Below are 18,365 nucleotides of genomic sequence, written 5' to 3'. Positions count from 1 at the left end.
GTTTTTTTAATTTCGAGAAAAATGCTGTAAAAACCACAGTAAATTTCACAATTTTACCATGAAATCTTTTGCTACTTTTACATAACTTGCTTTGAAATCATTATTTATTTCTAGGGATGTCCGTTAATGGCTTTTTTTGCCGATATCCGATATTCCGATATTGTCCAACTCTTTAATTTTTATGGTAAACAAAATTGTACTGTAAAATTTAAAAACATTTTTTTACTATAAATAAAAAAAATCTGCAATATTACAGTAAAATTTTGGCACCTGAGCTGCCAGTTTTTTTTTTACAAATGTCGATTTTTCGGTGTATTATTGTAAATGCCAAAACGCGTGTAAATGCCAACTGTAGATTTTTCGGTGTATTACTGTAAATGCCAAAACATCACCACGGTTTATTACAGTAAAAAAAAGTACAGTTTTTTTAATTTCGAGAAAAATGCTGTAAAAACCACAGTAAATTTCACAATTTTACCATGAAATCTTTTGCTACTTTTACATAACTTGCTTTGAAATCATTATTTATTTCTAGGGATGTCCGTTAATGGCTTTTTTTGCCGATATCCGATATTCCGATATTGTCCAACTCTTTAATTTTTATGGTAAACAAAATTGTACTGTAAAATTTAATTTTTTTTTACTATAAATAAAAAAAATCTGCAATTTTACAGTAAAATTTTGGCACCTGAGCTGCCAGTTTTTTTTTTTAGTTTTTTTTTTACAAATGTCGATTTTTCGGTGTATTGTAAATGCCAAAACGCGTGTAAATGCCAACTGTAGATTTTTCGGTGTATTACTGTAAATGCCAAAACATCACCACAGTTTATTACAGTAAAAAAAAGTACAGTTTTTTTCATTTGGAGAAAAATGCTGTAAAAACCGCAGTAAATTTCACAATTTTACCATGAAATCTTTTGCTACTTTTACATAACTTGCTTTGAAATCATTATTTATTTGTAGGGATGTCCGTTAATGGCTTTTTTTGCCGATATTCCGATATTGTCCAACTCCTTGATTTTTATGGTAAACAAAATTGTACTGTAAAATTTAAATTTTTTTTTTTTACTATAAATAAAAAAAATCTGCAATTTTACAGTAAAATTTTGGCACCTGAGCTGCCAGTTTTTTTTTTACAAATGTCGATTTTTCGGTGTATTGTAAATGCCAAAACGCGTGTAAATACCAACTGTAGATTTTTCGGTGTATTACTGTAAATGCCAAAACATCACCACAGTTTATTACAGTAAAAAAAAGTACAGTTTTTTTCATTTGGAGAAAAATGCTGTAAAAACCGCAGTAAATTTCACAATTTTACCATGAAATCTTTTGCTACTTTTACATAACTTGCTTTGAAATCATTATTTATTTCTAGGGATGTCCGTTAATGGCTTTTTTTGCCGATATTCCGATATTGTCCAACTCTTTGATTTTTATGGTAAACAAAATTGTACTGTAAAATTTAATTATTTTTTTTTTACTATAAATAAAAAAAATCTGCAATTTTACAGTAAAATTTTGGCACCTGAGCTGCCAGTTTTTTTTTTACAAATGTCGATTTTTCGGTGTATTGTAAATGCCAAAACGCGTGTAAATGCCAACTGTAGATTTTTCGGTGTATTACTGTAAATGCCAAAACATCACCACGGTTTATTACAGTAAAAAAAAGTACAGTTTTTTTCATTTGGAGAAAAATGCTGTAAAAACCGCAGTAAATTTCACAATTTTACCATGAAATCTTTTGCTACTTTTACATAACTTGCTTTGAAATCATTATTTATTTCTAGGGATGTCCGTTAATGGCTTTTTTTGCCGATATTCCGATATTGTCCAACTCTTTAATTTTTATGGTAAACAAAATTGTACTGTAAAATTTAAAAACATTTTTTTTACTATAAATAAAAAAAATCTGCAATATTACAGTAAAATTTTGGCACCTGAGCTGCCAGTTTTTTTTTTTTTTTACAAATGTCGATTTTTCGGTGTATTGTAAATGCCAAAACGCGTGTAAATGCCAACTAGATTTTTCGGTGTATTACTGTAAATGCCAAAACATCACCACAGTTTATTACAGTAAAAAAAAAGTAGTTTTTTTCATTTCGAGAAAAATGCTGTAAAAACCGCAGTAAATTTCACAATTTTACCATGAAATCTTTTGCTACTTTTACATAACTTGCTTTGAAATCATTATTTATTTCTAGGGATGTCCGTTAATGGCTTTTTTTGCCGATATTCCGATATTGTCCAACTCTTTGATTTTTATGGTAAACAAAATTGTACTGTAAAATTTAAAAAAATTTTTTTTACTATAAATAAAAAAATCTGCAATTTTACAGTAAAATTTTGGCACTTGAGCTGCCAGTTTTTTTTTTTGTTTTTTTTTACAAATGTCGATTTTTCGGTGTATTATTGTAAATGCCAAAACGCGTGTAAATGCCAACTGTAGATTTTTCGGTGTATTACTGTAAATGCCAAAACATCACCACAGTTTATTACAGTAAAAAAAAAAAGTACAGTTTTTTTTCATTTTGAGAAAAATGCTGTAAAAATCGCAGTAAATTTCACAATTTTACCATGAAATCTTTTGCTACTTTTACATAACTTGCTTTGAAATCATTATTTATTTCTAGGGATGTCCGTTAATGGCTTTTTTTGCCGATATCCGATATTCCGATATTGTCCAACTCTTTAATTTTTATGGTAAACAAAATTGTACTGTAAAATTTAAAAACATTTTTTTACTATAAATAAAACAAATCTGCAATTTTACTGTAAAATTTTGGCACCTGAGCTGCCAGTTTTTTTTTTACAAATGCCGATTTTTCGGTGTATTATTGTAAATGCCAACTGTAGATTTTTCGGTGTATTACTGTAAATGCCAAAACATCACCACAGTTTATTACAGTAAAAAAAAAAAAGTACAGTTTTTTTTCATTTTGAGAAAAATGCTGTAAAAATCGCAGTAAATTTCACAATTTTACCATGAAATCTTTTGCTACTTTTACATAACTTGCTTTGAAATCATTATTTATTTCTAGGGATGTCCGTTAATGGCTTTTTTTGCCGATATCCGATATTCCGATATTGTCCAACTCTTTAATTTTTATGGTAAACAAAATTGTACTGTAAAATTTAAAAAATTTTTTTTACTATAAATAAATTTTTTTTGCAATTTTACTGTAAAATTTTGGCACCTGAGCTGCCAGTTTTTTTTTACAAATGCCGATTTTTCGGTGTATTGTAAATGCCAAAACGCGTGTAAATGCCAACTGTAGATTTTTCGGTGTATTACTGTAAATGCCAAAACATCACCACAGTTTATTACAGTAAAAAAAAGTAAATTTTTTTCATTTGGAGAAAAATGCTGAAAAAAAAACAGTAAATTTCACAATTTTACCATGAAATCTTTTGCTACTTTTACATAACTTGCTTTGAAATCATTATTTATTTCTAGGGATGTCCGTTAATGGCTTTTTTTGCCGATATTCCGATATTGTCCAACTCTTTAATTTTTATGGTAAACAAAATTGTACTGTAAAATTTAAAACATTTTTTTTACTATAAATAAAAAAAATCTGCAATATTACAGTAAAATTTTGGCACCTGAGCTGCCAGTTTTTTTTTTTACAAATGTCGATTTTTCGGTGTATTGTAAATGCCAAAACGCGTGTAAATGCCAACTGTAGATTTTTCGGTGTATTACTGTAAATGCCAAAACATCACCACAGTTTATTACAGTAAAAAAAAAGTACAGTTTTTTTTCATTTCGAGAAAAATGCTGTAAAAACCGCAGTAAATTTCACAATTTTACCATGAAATCTTTTGCTACTTTTACATAACTTGCTTTGAAATCATTATTTATTTCTAGGGATGTCCGTTAATGGCTTTTTTTGCCAATATCCGATATTCCGATATTGTCCAACTCTTTAATTTTTATGGTAAACAAAATTGTACTGTAAAATTTTAAAAAATTTTTTTACTATAAATAAAAAAAATCTGCAATATTACAGTAAAATTTTGGCACCTGAGCTGCCAGTTTTTTTTTTTACAAATGTCGATTTTTCGGTGTATTATTGTAAATGCCAAAACGCGTGTAAATGCCAACTGTAGATTTTTCGGTGTATTACTGTAAATGCCAAAACATCACCACAGTTTATTACAGTAAAAAAAAGTACAGTTTTTTTCATTTCGAGAAAAATGCTGTAAAAACTGCAGTCAATTTCACAATTTTACCATGAAATCTTTTGCTACTTTTACATAACTTGCTTTGAAATCATTATTTATTTCTAGGGATGTCCGTTAATGGCTTTTTTTGCCGATATTGTCCAACTCTTTAATTTTTATGGTAAACAAAATTGTACTGTAAAATTTAATTTTTTTTTACTATAAATAAAAAAAATCTGCAATTTTACAGTAAAATTTTGGCACCTGAGCTGCCAGTTTTTTTTTTTAGTTTTTTTTTTACAAATGTCGATTTTTCGGTGTATTGTAAATGCCAAAACGCGTGTAAATGCCAACTGTAGATTTTTCGGTGTATTACTGTAAATGCCAAAACATCACCACAGTTTATTACAGTAAAAAAAAGTACAGTTTTTTTCATTTGGAGAAAAATGCTGTAAAAACCGCAGTAAATTTCACAATTTTACCATGAAATCTTTTGCTACTTTTACATAACTTGCTTTGAAATCATTATTTATTTCTAGGGATGTCCGTTAATGGCTTTTTTTGCCGATATTCCGATATTGTCCAACTCTTTGATTTTTATGGTAAACAAAATTGTACTGTAAAATTAAATTTTTTTTTTTTACTATAAATAAAAAAAATCTGCAATTTCACAGTAAAATTTTGGCACCTGAGCTGCCAGTTTTTTTTTTACAAATGTCGATTTTTCGGTGTATTGTAAATGCCAAAACGCGTGTAAATGCCAACTGTAGATTTTTCGGTGTATTACTGTAAATGCCAAAACATCACCACGGTTTATTACAGTAAAAAAAAGTACAGTTTTTTTCATTTCGAGAAAAATGCTGTAAAAACCGCAGTAAATTTCACAATTTTACCATGAAATCTTTTGCTACTTTTACATAACTTGCTTTGAAATCATTATTTATTTCTAGGGATGTCCGTTAATGGCTTTTTTTGCCGATATCCGATATTCCGATATTGTCCAACTCTTTAATTTTTATGGTAAACAAAATTGTACTGTAAAATGTAAAAAAATTTTTTTACTATAAATAAAAAAAATCTGCAATATTACAGTAAAATTTTGGCACCTGAGCTGCCAGTTTTTTTTTTCAGTTTTTTTTTTACAAATGTCGATTTTTCGGTGTATTGTAAATGCCAAAACGCGTGTAAATGCCAACTGTAGATTTTTCGGTGTATTACTGTAAATGCCAAAACATCACCACGGTTTATTACAGTAAAAAAAAGTACATTTTTTTTCATTTGGAGAAAAATGCTGTAAAAACCGCAGTACATTTCACAATTTTACCATGAAATCTTTTGCTACTTTTACATAACTTGCTTTGAAATCATTATTTATTTCTAGGGATGTCCGTTAATGGCTTTTTTTGCCGATATTCCGATATTGTCCAACTCTTTAATTTTTATGGTAAACAAAATTGTACTGTAAAATTTAAAAACATTTTTTTTACTATAAATAAAAAAAATCTGCAATATTACAGTAAAATTTTGGCACCTGAGCTGCCAGTTTTTTTTTTACAAATGTCGATTTTTCGGTGTATTGTAAATGCCAAAACGCGTGTAAATGCCAACTGTAGATTTTTCGGTGTATTACTGTAAATGCCAAAACATCACCACAGTTTATTACAGTAAAAAAAAGTAAAATTTTTTCGTTTGGAGAAAAATGCTGAAAAAAACCCAGTAAATTTCACAATTTTACCATGAAATCTTTTGCTACTTTTACATAACTTGCTTTGAAATCATTATTTATTTCTAGGGATGTCCGTTAATGGCTTTTTTTGCCGATATTCCGATATTGTCCAACTCTTTAATTTTTATGGTAAACAAAATTGTACTGTAAAATTAAAAAAATTTTTTTTACTATAAATAAAAAAAATCTGCAATATTACAGTAAAATTTTGGCACCTGAGCTGCCAGTTTTTTGTTTTTTTTACAAATGTCGATTTTTCGGTGTATTGTAAATGCCAAAACGCGTGTAAATGCCAACTGTAGATTTTTCGGTGTATTACTGTAAATGCCAAAACATCACCACAGTTTATTACAGTAAAAAAAAGTAGTTTTTTTCATTTCGAGAAAAATGCTGTAAAAACCGCAGTAAATTTCACAATTTTACCATGAAATCTTTTGCTACTTTTACATAACTTGCTTTGAAATCATTATTTATTTCTAGGGATGTCCGTTAATGGCTTTTTTTGCCGATATTCCGATATTGTCCAACTCTTTGATTTTTATGGTAAACAAAATTGTACTGTAAAATTAGAAATTTTTTTTTTACTATAAATAAAAAAAATCTGCAATTTTACAGTAAAATTTTGGCACCTGAGCTGCCAGTTTTTTTTTGTTTGTTTTTTTTTACAAATGTCGATTTTTCGGTGTATTATTGTAAATGCCAAAACGCGTGTAAATGCCAACTGTAGATTTTTCGGTGTATTACTGTAAATGCCAAAACATCACCACAGTTTATTACAGTAAAAAAAAAAAAGTACAGTTTTTTTTCATTTCGAGAAAAATGCTGTAAAAATCGCAGTAAATTTCACAATTTTACCATGAAATCTTTTGCTACTTTTACATAACTTGCTTTGAAATCATTATTTATTTCTAGGGATGTCCGTTAATGGCTTTTTTTGCCGATATCCGATATTCCGATATTGTCCAACTCTTTAATTTTTATGGTAAACAAAATTGTACTGTAAAATTTAAAACATTTTTTTTACTATAAATAAAAAAAATCTGCAATTTTACTGTAAAATTTTGGCACCTGAGCTGCCAGTTTTTTTTTTACAAATGCCGATTTTTCGGTGTATTATTGTAAATGCCAAAACGCGTGTAAATGCCAACTGTAGATTTTTCGGTGTATTACTGTAAATGCCAAAACATCACCACAGTTTATTACAGTAAAAAAAAGTAAAATTTTTTCATTTGGAGAAAAATGCTGAAAAAAAACAGTAAATTTCACAATTTTACCATGAAATCTTTTGCTACTTTTACATAACTTGCTTTGAAATCATTATTTATTTCTAGGGATGTCCGTTAATGGCTTTTTTTCCCGATATTCCGATATTGTCCAACTCTTTAATTTTTATGGTAAACAAAATTGTACTGTAAAATAAATTTTTTTTTTTTACTATAAATAAAAAAAATCTGCAATATTACAGTAACATTTTGGCACCTGAGCTGCCAGTTTTTTTTTTTACAAATGTCGATTTTTCGGCGTATTATTGTAAATGCCAAAACGCGTGTAAATGCCAACTGTAGATTTTTCGGTGTATTACTGTAAATGCCAAAACATCACCACAGTTTATTACAGTAAAAAAAAGTAGTTTTTTTCATTTCGAGAAAAATGCTGTAAAAACCGCAGTAAATTTCACAATTTTATTATGAAATCTTTTGCTACTTTTACATAACTTGCTTTGAAATCATTTATTTGTAGGGATGTCCGTTAATGGCTTTTTTTGCCGATATTCCGATATTGTCCAAGTCTTTATTTTTTATGGTAAACAAAATTGTACTGTAAAATTTAAAAAAATTTTTTTTACTATAAATAAAAAAAATCTGCAATATTACAGTACAATTTTGGCACCTGAGCTGCCAGTTTTTTTTTTACAAATGTCGATTTTTCGGTGTATTATTGTAAATGCCAAAACGCGTGTAAATGCCAACTGTAGATTTTTCGGTGTATTACTGTAAATGCCAAAACATCACCACAGTTTATTACAGTAAAAAAAAGTACAGTTTTTTTCATTTGGAGAAAAATGCTGTAAAAACCGCAGTAAATTTCACAATTTTACCATGAAATCTTTTGCTACTTTTACATAACTTGCTTTGAAATCATTATTTATTTCTAGGGATGTCCGTTAATGGCTTTTTTTGCCGATATCCGATATTCCGGTATTGTCCAAGTCTTTATTTTTTATGGTAAACAAAATTGTACTGTAAAATTAAAAAAATTTTTTTTACTATAAATAAAAAAAATCTGCAATATTACAGTAAAATTTTGGCACCCGAGCTGCCAGTTTTTTTTTACAAATGTCGATTTTTCGGTGTATTATTGTAAATGCCAAAACGCGTGTAAATGCCAACTGTAGATTTTTCGGTGTATTACTGTAAATGCCAAAACATCACCACAGTTTATTACAGTAAAAAAAAGTTTTTTTTTTCATTTGGAGAAAAATGCTGTAAAAACCGCAGTAAATTTCACAATTTTACCATGAAATCTTTTGCTACTTTTACATAACTTGCTTTGAAATCATTATTTATTTCTAGGGATGTCCGTTAATGGCTTTTTTTGCCGATATTCCGATATTATCCAACTCTTTAATTTTTATGGTAAACAAAATTGTACTGTAAAATTTAAAAAAAATGTTTTTTCTATAAATAAAAAAAATCTGCAATTTTACAGTAAAATTTTGGCACCTGAGCTGCCAGTTTTTTTTTTGTTTTTTTTTGGCAAATGTTGATTTTTCGGTGTATTATTGTAAATGCCAAAACGCGTGTAAATGCCACCTGTAGATTTTTCGGTGTATTACTGTAAATGCCAAAACATCACCACGGTTTATTACAGTAAAAAAAAGTGCAGTTTTTTTCATTTCGAGAAAAATGCTGTAAAAACCGCAGTAAATTTCACAATTTTACCATGAAATCTTTTGCTACTTTTACATAACTTGCTTTGAAATCATTATTTATTTCTAGGGATGTCCGTTAATGGCTTTTTTTGCCGATATCCGATATTCCGATATTGACCAACTCTTTAATTTTTATGGTAAACAAAATTGTACTGTAAAATTTAAAAAAACATTTTTACTATAAAAAAAAAAAATCTGAAATTTTACAGTAAAATTTTGGCACCTGAGCTGCCAGTTTTTTTTTTTTTTTTTTTACAAATGTCGATTTTTCGGTGTATTGTAAATGCCAAAACGCGTGTAAATGCCAACTGTAGATTTTTCGGTGTATTACTGTAAATGCCAAAACATCACCACGGTTTATTACAGTAAAAAAAAGTAAAAAAAATTTCATTTGGAGAAAAATGCTGTAAAAACCGCAGTAAATTTCACAATTTTACCATGAAATCTTTTGCTACTTTTACATAACTTGCTTTGAAATCATTATTTATTTCTAGGGATGTCCGTTAATGGCTTTTTTTGTCGATACCCGATATTCCGATATTGTCCAACTCTTTAATTTTTATGGTAAACAAAATTGTACTGTAAAATTTAAAACATTTTTTTTACTATAAATAAAAAAAATCTGCAATATTACAGTAAAATTTTGGCCCCTGAGCTGCCAGTTTTTTTTTTTACAAATGTCGATTTTTCGGTGTATTATTGTAAATGCCAAAACGCGTGTAAATGCCAACTGTAGATTTTTCCGTGTATTATTGTAAATGCCAAAACATCACCACGGTTTAGTACAGTAAAAAAAAAGTACAGTTTTTTTCATTTGGAGAAAAATGCTGTAAAAACCGCAGTAAATTTCACAATTTTACCATGAAATCCTTTGCTACTTTTACATAACTTGCTTTGAAATCATTATTTATTTCTAGGGATGTCCGTTAATGGCTTTTTTTGCCGATATCCGATATTCCGATATTGTCCAACTCTTTAATTTTTATGGTAAACAAAATTGTACTGTAAAATTTAAATTTTTTTTTTACTATAAATAAAAAAAATCTGCAATTTTACTGTAAAATTTTGGCACCTGAGCTGCCAGTTTTTTTTTTTACAAATGCCGATTTTTCGGTGTATTATTGTAAATGCCAAAACGCGTGTAAATGCCAACTGTAGATTTTTCGGTGTATTACTGTAAATGCCAAAACATCACCACAGTTTATTACAGTAAAAAAAAGTAAATTTTTTTCATTTGGAGAAAAATGCTGAAAAAAAACAGTAAATTTCACAATTTTACCATGAAATCTTTTGCTACTTTTACATAACTTGCTTTGAAATCATTATTTATTTCTAGGGATGTCCGTTAATGGCTTTTTTTCCCGATATTCCGATATTGTCCAACTCTTTAATTTTTATGGTAAACAAAATTGTACTGTAAAATTAAAATTTTTTTTTTACTATAAATAAAAAAAATCTGCAATATTACAGTAAAATTTTGGCACCTGAGCTGCCAGTTTTTTTTTTTACAAATGTCGATTTTTCGGTGTATTATTGTAAATGCCAAAACGCGTGTAAATGCCAACTATAGATTTTTCGGTGTATTACTGTAAATGCCAAAACATCACCACAGTTTATTACAGTAAAAAAAAAGTACAGTTTTTTTCATTTGGAGAAAAATGCTGTAAAAACCGCAGTAAATTTCACAATTTTACCATGAAATCTTTTGCTACTTTTACATAACTTGCTTTGAAATCATTATTTATTTCTAGGGATGTCCGTTAATGGCTTTTTTTGTCGATACCCGATATTCCGATATTGTCCAACTCTTTAATTTTTATGGTAAACAAAATTGTACTGTAAAATTTAAAAAAAATGTTTTTTCTGTAAATAAAAAAAATCTGCAATTTTACAGTAAAATTTTGGCACCTGAGCTGCCAGTTTTTTTTGTTGTTTTTTTTGCAAATGTCGATTTTTCAGTGTATTATTGTAAATGCCAAAACGCGTGTAAATGCCAACTGTAGATTTTTCGGTGTATTACTGTAAATGCCAAAACATCACCACGGTTTATTACAGTAAAAAAAAGTGCAGTTTTTTTCATTTCGAGAAAAATGCTGTAAAAACCCTAGTAAATTTCACAATTTTACCATGAAATCTTTTGCTACTTTTACATAACTTGCTTTGAAATCATTATTTATTTCTAGGGATGTCCGTTAATGGCTTTTTTTGCCGATATCCGATATTCCGATATTGACCAACTCTTTAATTTTTATGGTAAACAAAATTGTACTGTAAAATTAAAAAAAAAAATGTTACTATAAAAAAAAAAAATCTGAAATTTTACAGTAAAATTTTGGCACCTGAGCTGCCAGTTTTTTTTTTTTTACAAATGTCGATTTTTCGGTGTATTATTGTAAATGCCAAAACGCGTGTAAATGCCAACTGTAGATTTTTCGGTGTATTACTGTAAATGCCAAAACATCACCACGGTTTATTACAGTAAAATAAAGTACAAAAATTTTCATTTGGAGAAAAATGCTGTAAAAACCGCAGTAAATTTCACAATTTTACCATGAAATCTTTTGCTACTTTTACATAACTTGCTTTGAAATCATTATTTATTTCTAGGGATGTCCGTTAATGGCTTTTTTTTGCCGATATCCGATATTCCGATATTGTCCAACTCTTTAATTACCGATACCGATATCAACCGATACCGATATATACAGTCGTGGAATTAACACATTATTATGCCTAATTTGGACAACCAGGTATGGTGAAGATAAGGTTCTTTTTTTAAAAATTAATAAAATAAGATAAATACATTAAAAACATTTTCTTGAATAAAAAAGAAAGTAAAACAATATAAAAACAGTTACATAGAAACTAGTAATGAATGAAAATGAGTAAAATGAAGTGTTAAAGGTTAGTACTATTAGTGGACCAGACAATCATGTGTGCTTACGGACTGTATCCCTTGCAGACTGTATTGATATATATTGATATATAATGTAGGAAGCAGAATATTAATAACAGAAAGAAACAACCCTTTTGTGTGAATGAGTGTAAATGGGGGAGGGAGGTGGTTTTGGGTTGGTGCACTAATTGTAAGTGTATCTTGTGTTTTTTATGTTGAATGAATAAAAACAAAACAAAAAAAAAGAACGATACCAATAATAAAAAAAACGATACCGATAATTTCCGATATTACATTTAAAGCATCTCTAGCCAAAACGCGTGTAAATGCCAACTGTAGATTTTTCGGTGTATTACTGTAAATGCCAAAACATCACCACGGTTTATTACAGTAAAAAAAAAAAGTACATTTTTTTTCATTTGGAGAAAAATGCTGAAAAAAACCCAGTAAATTTCACAATTTTACCATGAAATCTTTTGCTACTTTTACATAAATTGCTTTGAAATCATTATTTATTTTTATTTAAAAATGGTTTGAATGTTTGATAAGATATTTTTGCATAATTAGACAATATTTAAGTTAACATCATTTGCGATTCCATTGAGTACATTCCCCCCCCCCCCCCCCCCCCCCCCCAAAATAGAAAAATTATACATTTACCGTAATTTTCGGACTATAAGTCGCAGTTTTTTTCATAGTTTGTGTGAAATTATTTACACATTACCGTAAAAATCAAATAATATTATTTATCTCATTCACGTAAGAGACTAGACGCAGGGTTTCCCACACATTCATTTATTTGTGGCGGCCCGCCACGAAATAATTACGCCCGCCACAAAAACAAAAAAAAGATTATTATATTTTTTGTCCTGTCCAGCTTCTCAGGCAAATCATATAGTTGATGTAGATGCCCATATCAGCTGTTCAGATTTACTGTACAAAAGAGAAGTGTAGGATACTTCTCTTGTTGCCTTATTTGTATTTGACCACTACTGTTTTCTGTTGATTTGTTACTGACTGTGGCAGGACACCTCTGCCTCTTTTTCACTTTATGTTGCTGGTAAATAATATGGTTGTAGTAGTAGGCTAAAGTTAAATTATTTAGTATGCACTAATTAAAGGGGCAGAGCTTTAAGAGACATTTTAGCTTTTATATTTTATAAGATATATTTTTTGTAAGAACCACAATTAATACATATATTTCAGTGAATAACTTATTGTTCAAATCTGTATATAAATATGTACATAAAGTGTTGTAATTATATTGTAAAATGGATGGATGGATGGACGTTTAAAACAAAACTGTTATTATTAATTAGTAAGTATACATTTTTTTAGCCTTTTTAGAGAAAATCAAATCATTGTAGCACATTATGCAAATTGTTTTTACGGACTCTTTGATTCCAGGAAAAAGGAGGCCAAACCTTCTTTCCACACGATTGAAGAGCGCTTTAAAGTCATCACACAATTTGTTGAAAGTAAGTATCATTTGTCAATTGTTAGGGAAAATGTACTGTACTGTGCAATCTACTAATAAAAGTTTCAATCAATCAATCAAATTATATGATCTAGTAACAATTCTCTGGTACATGTAAGTAGAGGTGGGGAAATAATAAATTTTTAGGACATGGACGATTTATTACAGGGGTGGGCAATTAATTTTTACCGGGGGCCGCATGAGCAACCCCAGCACTGCTGGAGGGCCACATCGACAATATTTCAATAAAATTTTGCTCAATGTTATTTTTAATATATATACCGTAAGATAAATAATGATAATAATATTTTCATTTAACCTAACTGAACTTTATACCAAAAGCACTGCTTTGGAAATCATTTGTACCCCTTTCAGAGATCACATTTAGTTGCCCTTAAACATCCTCATGTTGCACAATGAAATGTAAGCATAGGATGAAGTGTGCATTCCTGTAACTTTCTCTAGTAACAGCATTCCATGATTAATATCAATAAATTAACATTAATAATAAATGACAGTAGAATAAGCACACGTATGACTGAGGAGTCATAGTGTAACTGTGTGGTGTTTGAGTTGTCCGACTTTTTGTGTGGCCATAAACGCACCAGTGGCTTAGTGGTATGCGTGTTGGTGACAGATGACAAGTTGGTTTTGGCCTGGTTTGTACGGCAGAAAATGACTAGTTTTTCCAGATAGGAGTGTTTTACTCATGTTTTTGGTGTGGTTATGGCCGAATATAAACAGTTTTGCTCAATAAAGTGATCGATATAATTCCTGGCCTCGAAGCATCTCGATAGACGTTACAATAATTGAACGGTGTTCAATTGAACGGTGTTGACGAACATAAAATAATAAAAAATTAAAGTTGCAAGCAGCGTTGGTCGGGTCCGCCTTTTGGCAGGTGCTAGTCCTAGGTGTCCCAATACTTTTGTCCAGTGGTAGTCCTGAGTGAGACCTACATAGAGGTTTTTGTTTCGTGTCTCTACGATATTCGTACTGGGAGTTAGAGGAAGTTGTCTGAGCTCACATTGTCATTATAGGGTATTGTGTGTAGAATTTTGAGGACAAAAAAGAAGAAATTGCATTTTCCGTTGTCATTTTTGGCACCGGTGCAGCATCAGTGCTGCGGGTCTTTGAAGGCTCGTAAAATCAAAACCGTAGCACGTATAAAAACGCAGTCAACTTTTAATCAGAAGGGTTCAATCTCTCTCCTGTAGCAGTTTGAAGCCGAAACGACAAACGCGCTCAGAGGAGATAACGTTTGATGTTTGGTGACCGGTTGTAACAAAAATGTTGTTTTGAATAAGGAATAGCAAACTTCCTGTTGATTTTTGCTGAAGGATGTCAATCTATGAAATGTAGGTCTAGGCGAGACCTACATAGAGGTATTTGTTTCATGTCTCTAAGACGTTCCTACCGGAAGTTACAAGCAGTTTTCCTCTGAGGAGCAGTTTTTTTGTTTTTTTCAAAAATTATGTAGAGCACAATTTTGAGTTTTGGGGTTCGGTTTTTTTTTAGATCTTAAATTCTAACTGTCCCAATGTGTGTAAGAAATTTGATGAGTTTTGAAGTATTTTAAGGGGGTCAAATTAGAGGTCAAAGACGTAAAAAGGAGTGTTTTTAGAAAATTTTTGTCTAAAATGGGAAATTGGCAACTTCCTGTTGGTTTTTGCCCGAGGATGTGAAATTATGAATTGTAGGTCTAAGTGTGACCTACATACAGGTTTTTGTTTCATGTCTCTACGACCTTCCTAGTGGGAGTTACAGGCAGTTTGTTTTATTTTTTTCCTAGGGGGCGCTAGAGCGCAATTTTGATTTTTAGGGTTTGGTTTTTTTACTAAAGTGTGCTGTCACAGTTTTTTGTGTATACAATTTGGTGAGTTTTGAAGCATGTTAAGGGGGGCAAAGTAGTGTGCAAAGCTGCGGAATAATAATAAAGAAAGAAGAATAATAACTAGAGCACATTTTTGAGTTTCGGGGTTCGGTTTTTTTGTTAGATCGCAATTTCCACCAGTCCTGATGTGTGTGAGAAGTTTGGTGAGTTTTGAAGTATTTTAAGGGGGTCAAATTAGAGGTCAAAGACGTAAAAAGCAGTGTTTTTAGTACATTTTTGTCTAAAATGGGAAATTGCCAACTTCCTGTTGGTTTTCGCCCGAGAATGTGTCATTATGAGTTGTAGGTCTAAAGCAGACCTACATACAGGTTTTTGTTTCATGTCTCTACGACCTTCCTAGTGGGAGTTACAGGCAGTTTGTTTTATTTTTTTCCTAGGGGGCGCTAGAGAGCAATTTTGATTTTTGGGGTTAGGTTTTTTTACTAAAGTGTGCTGGCACACTTTTTGGATGTGTGTATAAAATTTGGTGAGTTTTGAAGCATGTTAAGGGGGGCAAAGTAGTGCGAAAAGCTGCGGAAGAAGAAAGAAAGAAAGAATAATAATAATGAAACCTTACAATTTCAATAGGGTCCTTTCGTCCCATTGCAAAAGGACTCCCTGTGGGATTCCTTTTGAAAAGGTCCTGTGCGGACCCTAATAAAACCTTACAAATACAATAGGTTCCTTTGTAACCAGTACAAAGGACTCCCTGAGGGAGTCCTTTGTACAGGGTACAGGGCGGACCCTAATAAAAACTAGAACATCCTAATAGCTAGAAATAGTATGCATATATCTATAAAAAGGCTTTTTTTAAAAGAAGGGTTTTTAAGCCTTTTTAAAAGCATCCACAGTCTGTGGTGCCCTCAGGTGGTCAGGGAGAGCATTCCACAGACTAGGAGCGGCGGTGCAGACAGCCCGGTCTCCCATAGTTCGTAGCTTTGTCCTACATATAAATATATATTTGTTCCTATATAAATTAAAGACACATCAATAATCGATTTTTTTAATGGGATCTCCTGAATTGTAACGGAATCTTGAGGTGCCCAAAGATTCCCACCTGTACATGTAAGTGGGAGATGAGAATGCATGTAAAAGTCAACTATAGGAAATGTAGTCTTCATTGTCAACATGTTATCTCAGCAACATTTCCTCTTTAGTTTCCGTCAGTTTTCCTCTTTTCTTCTCACATGCCTGAACTCAAGAGTATTTGATAAAGAACTGGTGTCATTTGTTCATTAGAGGATTGCAGATTCTGTGCGGGCGAAGGCGCGTCGTTGTCGTGGGACAAGATCAGACATGGAAGCAACCTCACCGAAGAGATGGCCAAGGTACGTTTTGCTCTATTGTTTAGATCTTTTCATCCACTGCTTGCTAGTGTCGCGTTCTAATTGATTCAAATGTTAATGACGTGTGCAGGTGCTTCTGTTGCTGGTGTACCACGACATGATGAACCACCGCTGCACCCTCAGCTCCTTGGAGTGTGACGTGGAGGTAATTGTTTTTGCAACATCACCATGGAACAGGGCCGGCCCGTGGCGTAGGCCGTATAGGCAAATGCTAAGGGCGCCGTCCATCAGGGGGCGCCACGCCAGTGCCACAAATGTTGGAGGAAAAAAACAACAACTATTATTTCTAAATACATAAAATAATCCCACGTTAATTAAAATGCAAAGTAAGGCCTATTTAATAGAAATATTATTTGTTACAACATTGCGACCCCTCCCTTCCCGTATCATGACTCTATTTGGACGTCACCACATCAAAAAATCAACACAACATGTCAAAACGGCCAAAACTGTCAGGTGCCCAGGGAAGAAAAAAGAGAAAAGAAGAGGAGAAACGAGAAAAAGACAGAGGTGGCAGGTAGGTAACGTTAGCCTACATGAAATGATTTGTCTGTTACAGAATGTGATAGTAACCTGGCTTTTTAGCTTTAGCATTAAGCTAATGTTACATGATTCGGCAATTGCTAATCGGTATAGCTCGGTTGGTAGAGCGGCCGTGCCAGCAACTTGAGGGTTGCAGGTTCGATCCCCGCTTCCGCCATCCTAGTCACTGCCGTTGTGTCCTTGGGCAAGACACTTTACCCACCTGCTCCCAGTGCCACCCACACTGGTTTGAATGTAACTTAGATATTGGGTTTCACTATGTAAAGCGCTTTGAGTCACTTGAGAAAAAGCGCTATATAAATGTAATTCACTTCACTTCACTAATCAATAAATAGCTAGTTCTGTTTTAACGTCGGGTTAATATTGTGGAGGGGGCTAAATTGTTATGGAAAATAATAATGTAACGTTAGGTAATTACAGTACTCCCACCTTACATTCCTCAGGGACATTTGTATTAGATCTTTTAAGCAGGTGTTTCTTGTTGACATTGTTATTGCCTTCTGGTTAGCTAATGTTTGCCCTGCAGGTAATAGTCACTTTTCCACCCCTTTATATATTAGGTATAGTTGTAAGCCTGGTTGTTAAAGTGCACATAATTAATGTTAATTAAGCAATATCACATGAGAGGGAATGCTGTTTTTTAATTGGAGCACTGCTGTGATTTGGTTAAAGATAATCATAACATAACATTCTCATATAATATGTTAATTTGCTTTCTTTAAGTAAAAAAAAAGGTCAAAGACAAAGCTATTCGGTTTCTTGTGGGTATATACACTTCACTGCCGATGTGGGGGGGCGCCAGATTGGTTAGGGCCAGGCCTGCCATGGAACACACTTAAAGTGGAACTGCACTTTTTTGAGGGGGGAATTTCGCCTCTCCTTCACATTATTTATGAGACAAGAACGCGTTTTTCTTTTCAGATTTTAAATATGATAAAAATTGTTTGCAAGATGCGGCTAATGTGAGTCAAAGCCCTCTAAAACCACTTCAAAACCCTCCATCAATGTTAAAGTTCCAATAATTGTCACACACACACACACACACACACTAGGGGTGGTGAAATGTGTCCTCTGCATTTGACCCGTTCCCTTGTTCAAAGCCCCTGGGAGGTGAGGGGAGCAGTGAGTAGCAGCGGTGGCTGCACTCGGGAATCATTTTTGGTGATTTAACCCTCAATTCCAACCCTTGATGCTGAGTGGTTAGAGTGTCCGCCCTGAGATCGGTGGGTCGTGAGTTCAAACCCCGGCCGAGTCATACCAAAGACTATAAAAATGGGACCCATTTTATATACACACTGCATGTGTGTGTGTGTATATAATGTAGTAACAGACACCTTCATAACAATATGTAATATGTACAATATACACACTGCAAGTATATATATAATGTAGTAACAGACACCTTCAT

General features: G+C 31.8%; 1 protein-coding gene across 1 annotated transcript in view; it reads left to right on the top strand.

Annotated features, from left to right (window-relative positions):
* The window catches only part of numa1 (nuclear mitotic apparatus protein 1), a 79,992-nt gene that overhangs the window by 927 nt on the left and 60,700 nt on the right, over positions 1 to 18,365 (top strand). Inside the window, exons 4-6 of the mRNA XM_062067268.1 lie at positions 13,126 to 13,196; positions 16,308 to 16,396; positions 16,485 to 16,559. Coding sequence (XP_061923252.1) covers positions 13,126 to 13,196; positions 16,308 to 16,396; positions 16,485 to 16,559 — 235 coding nt within the window. The remainder of the gene's footprint in view (positions 1 to 13,125; positions 13,197 to 16,307; positions 16,397 to 16,484; positions 16,560 to 18,365) is intronic.

This window comes from Entelurus aequoreus, linkage group LG13 (assembly GCF_033978785.1).
Source record: "Entelurus aequoreus isolate RoL-2023_Sb linkage group LG13, RoL_Eaeq_v1.1, whole genome shotgun sequence".
In the NCBI taxonomy this organism is placed as follows: Eukaryota; Metazoa; Chordata; class Actinopteri; order Syngnathiformes; family Syngnathidae; genus Entelurus; species Entelurus aequoreus.
Note: the sequence above shows the minus strand (reverse complement) of the source record. Positions and strands in the feature narration are given on the sequence as shown.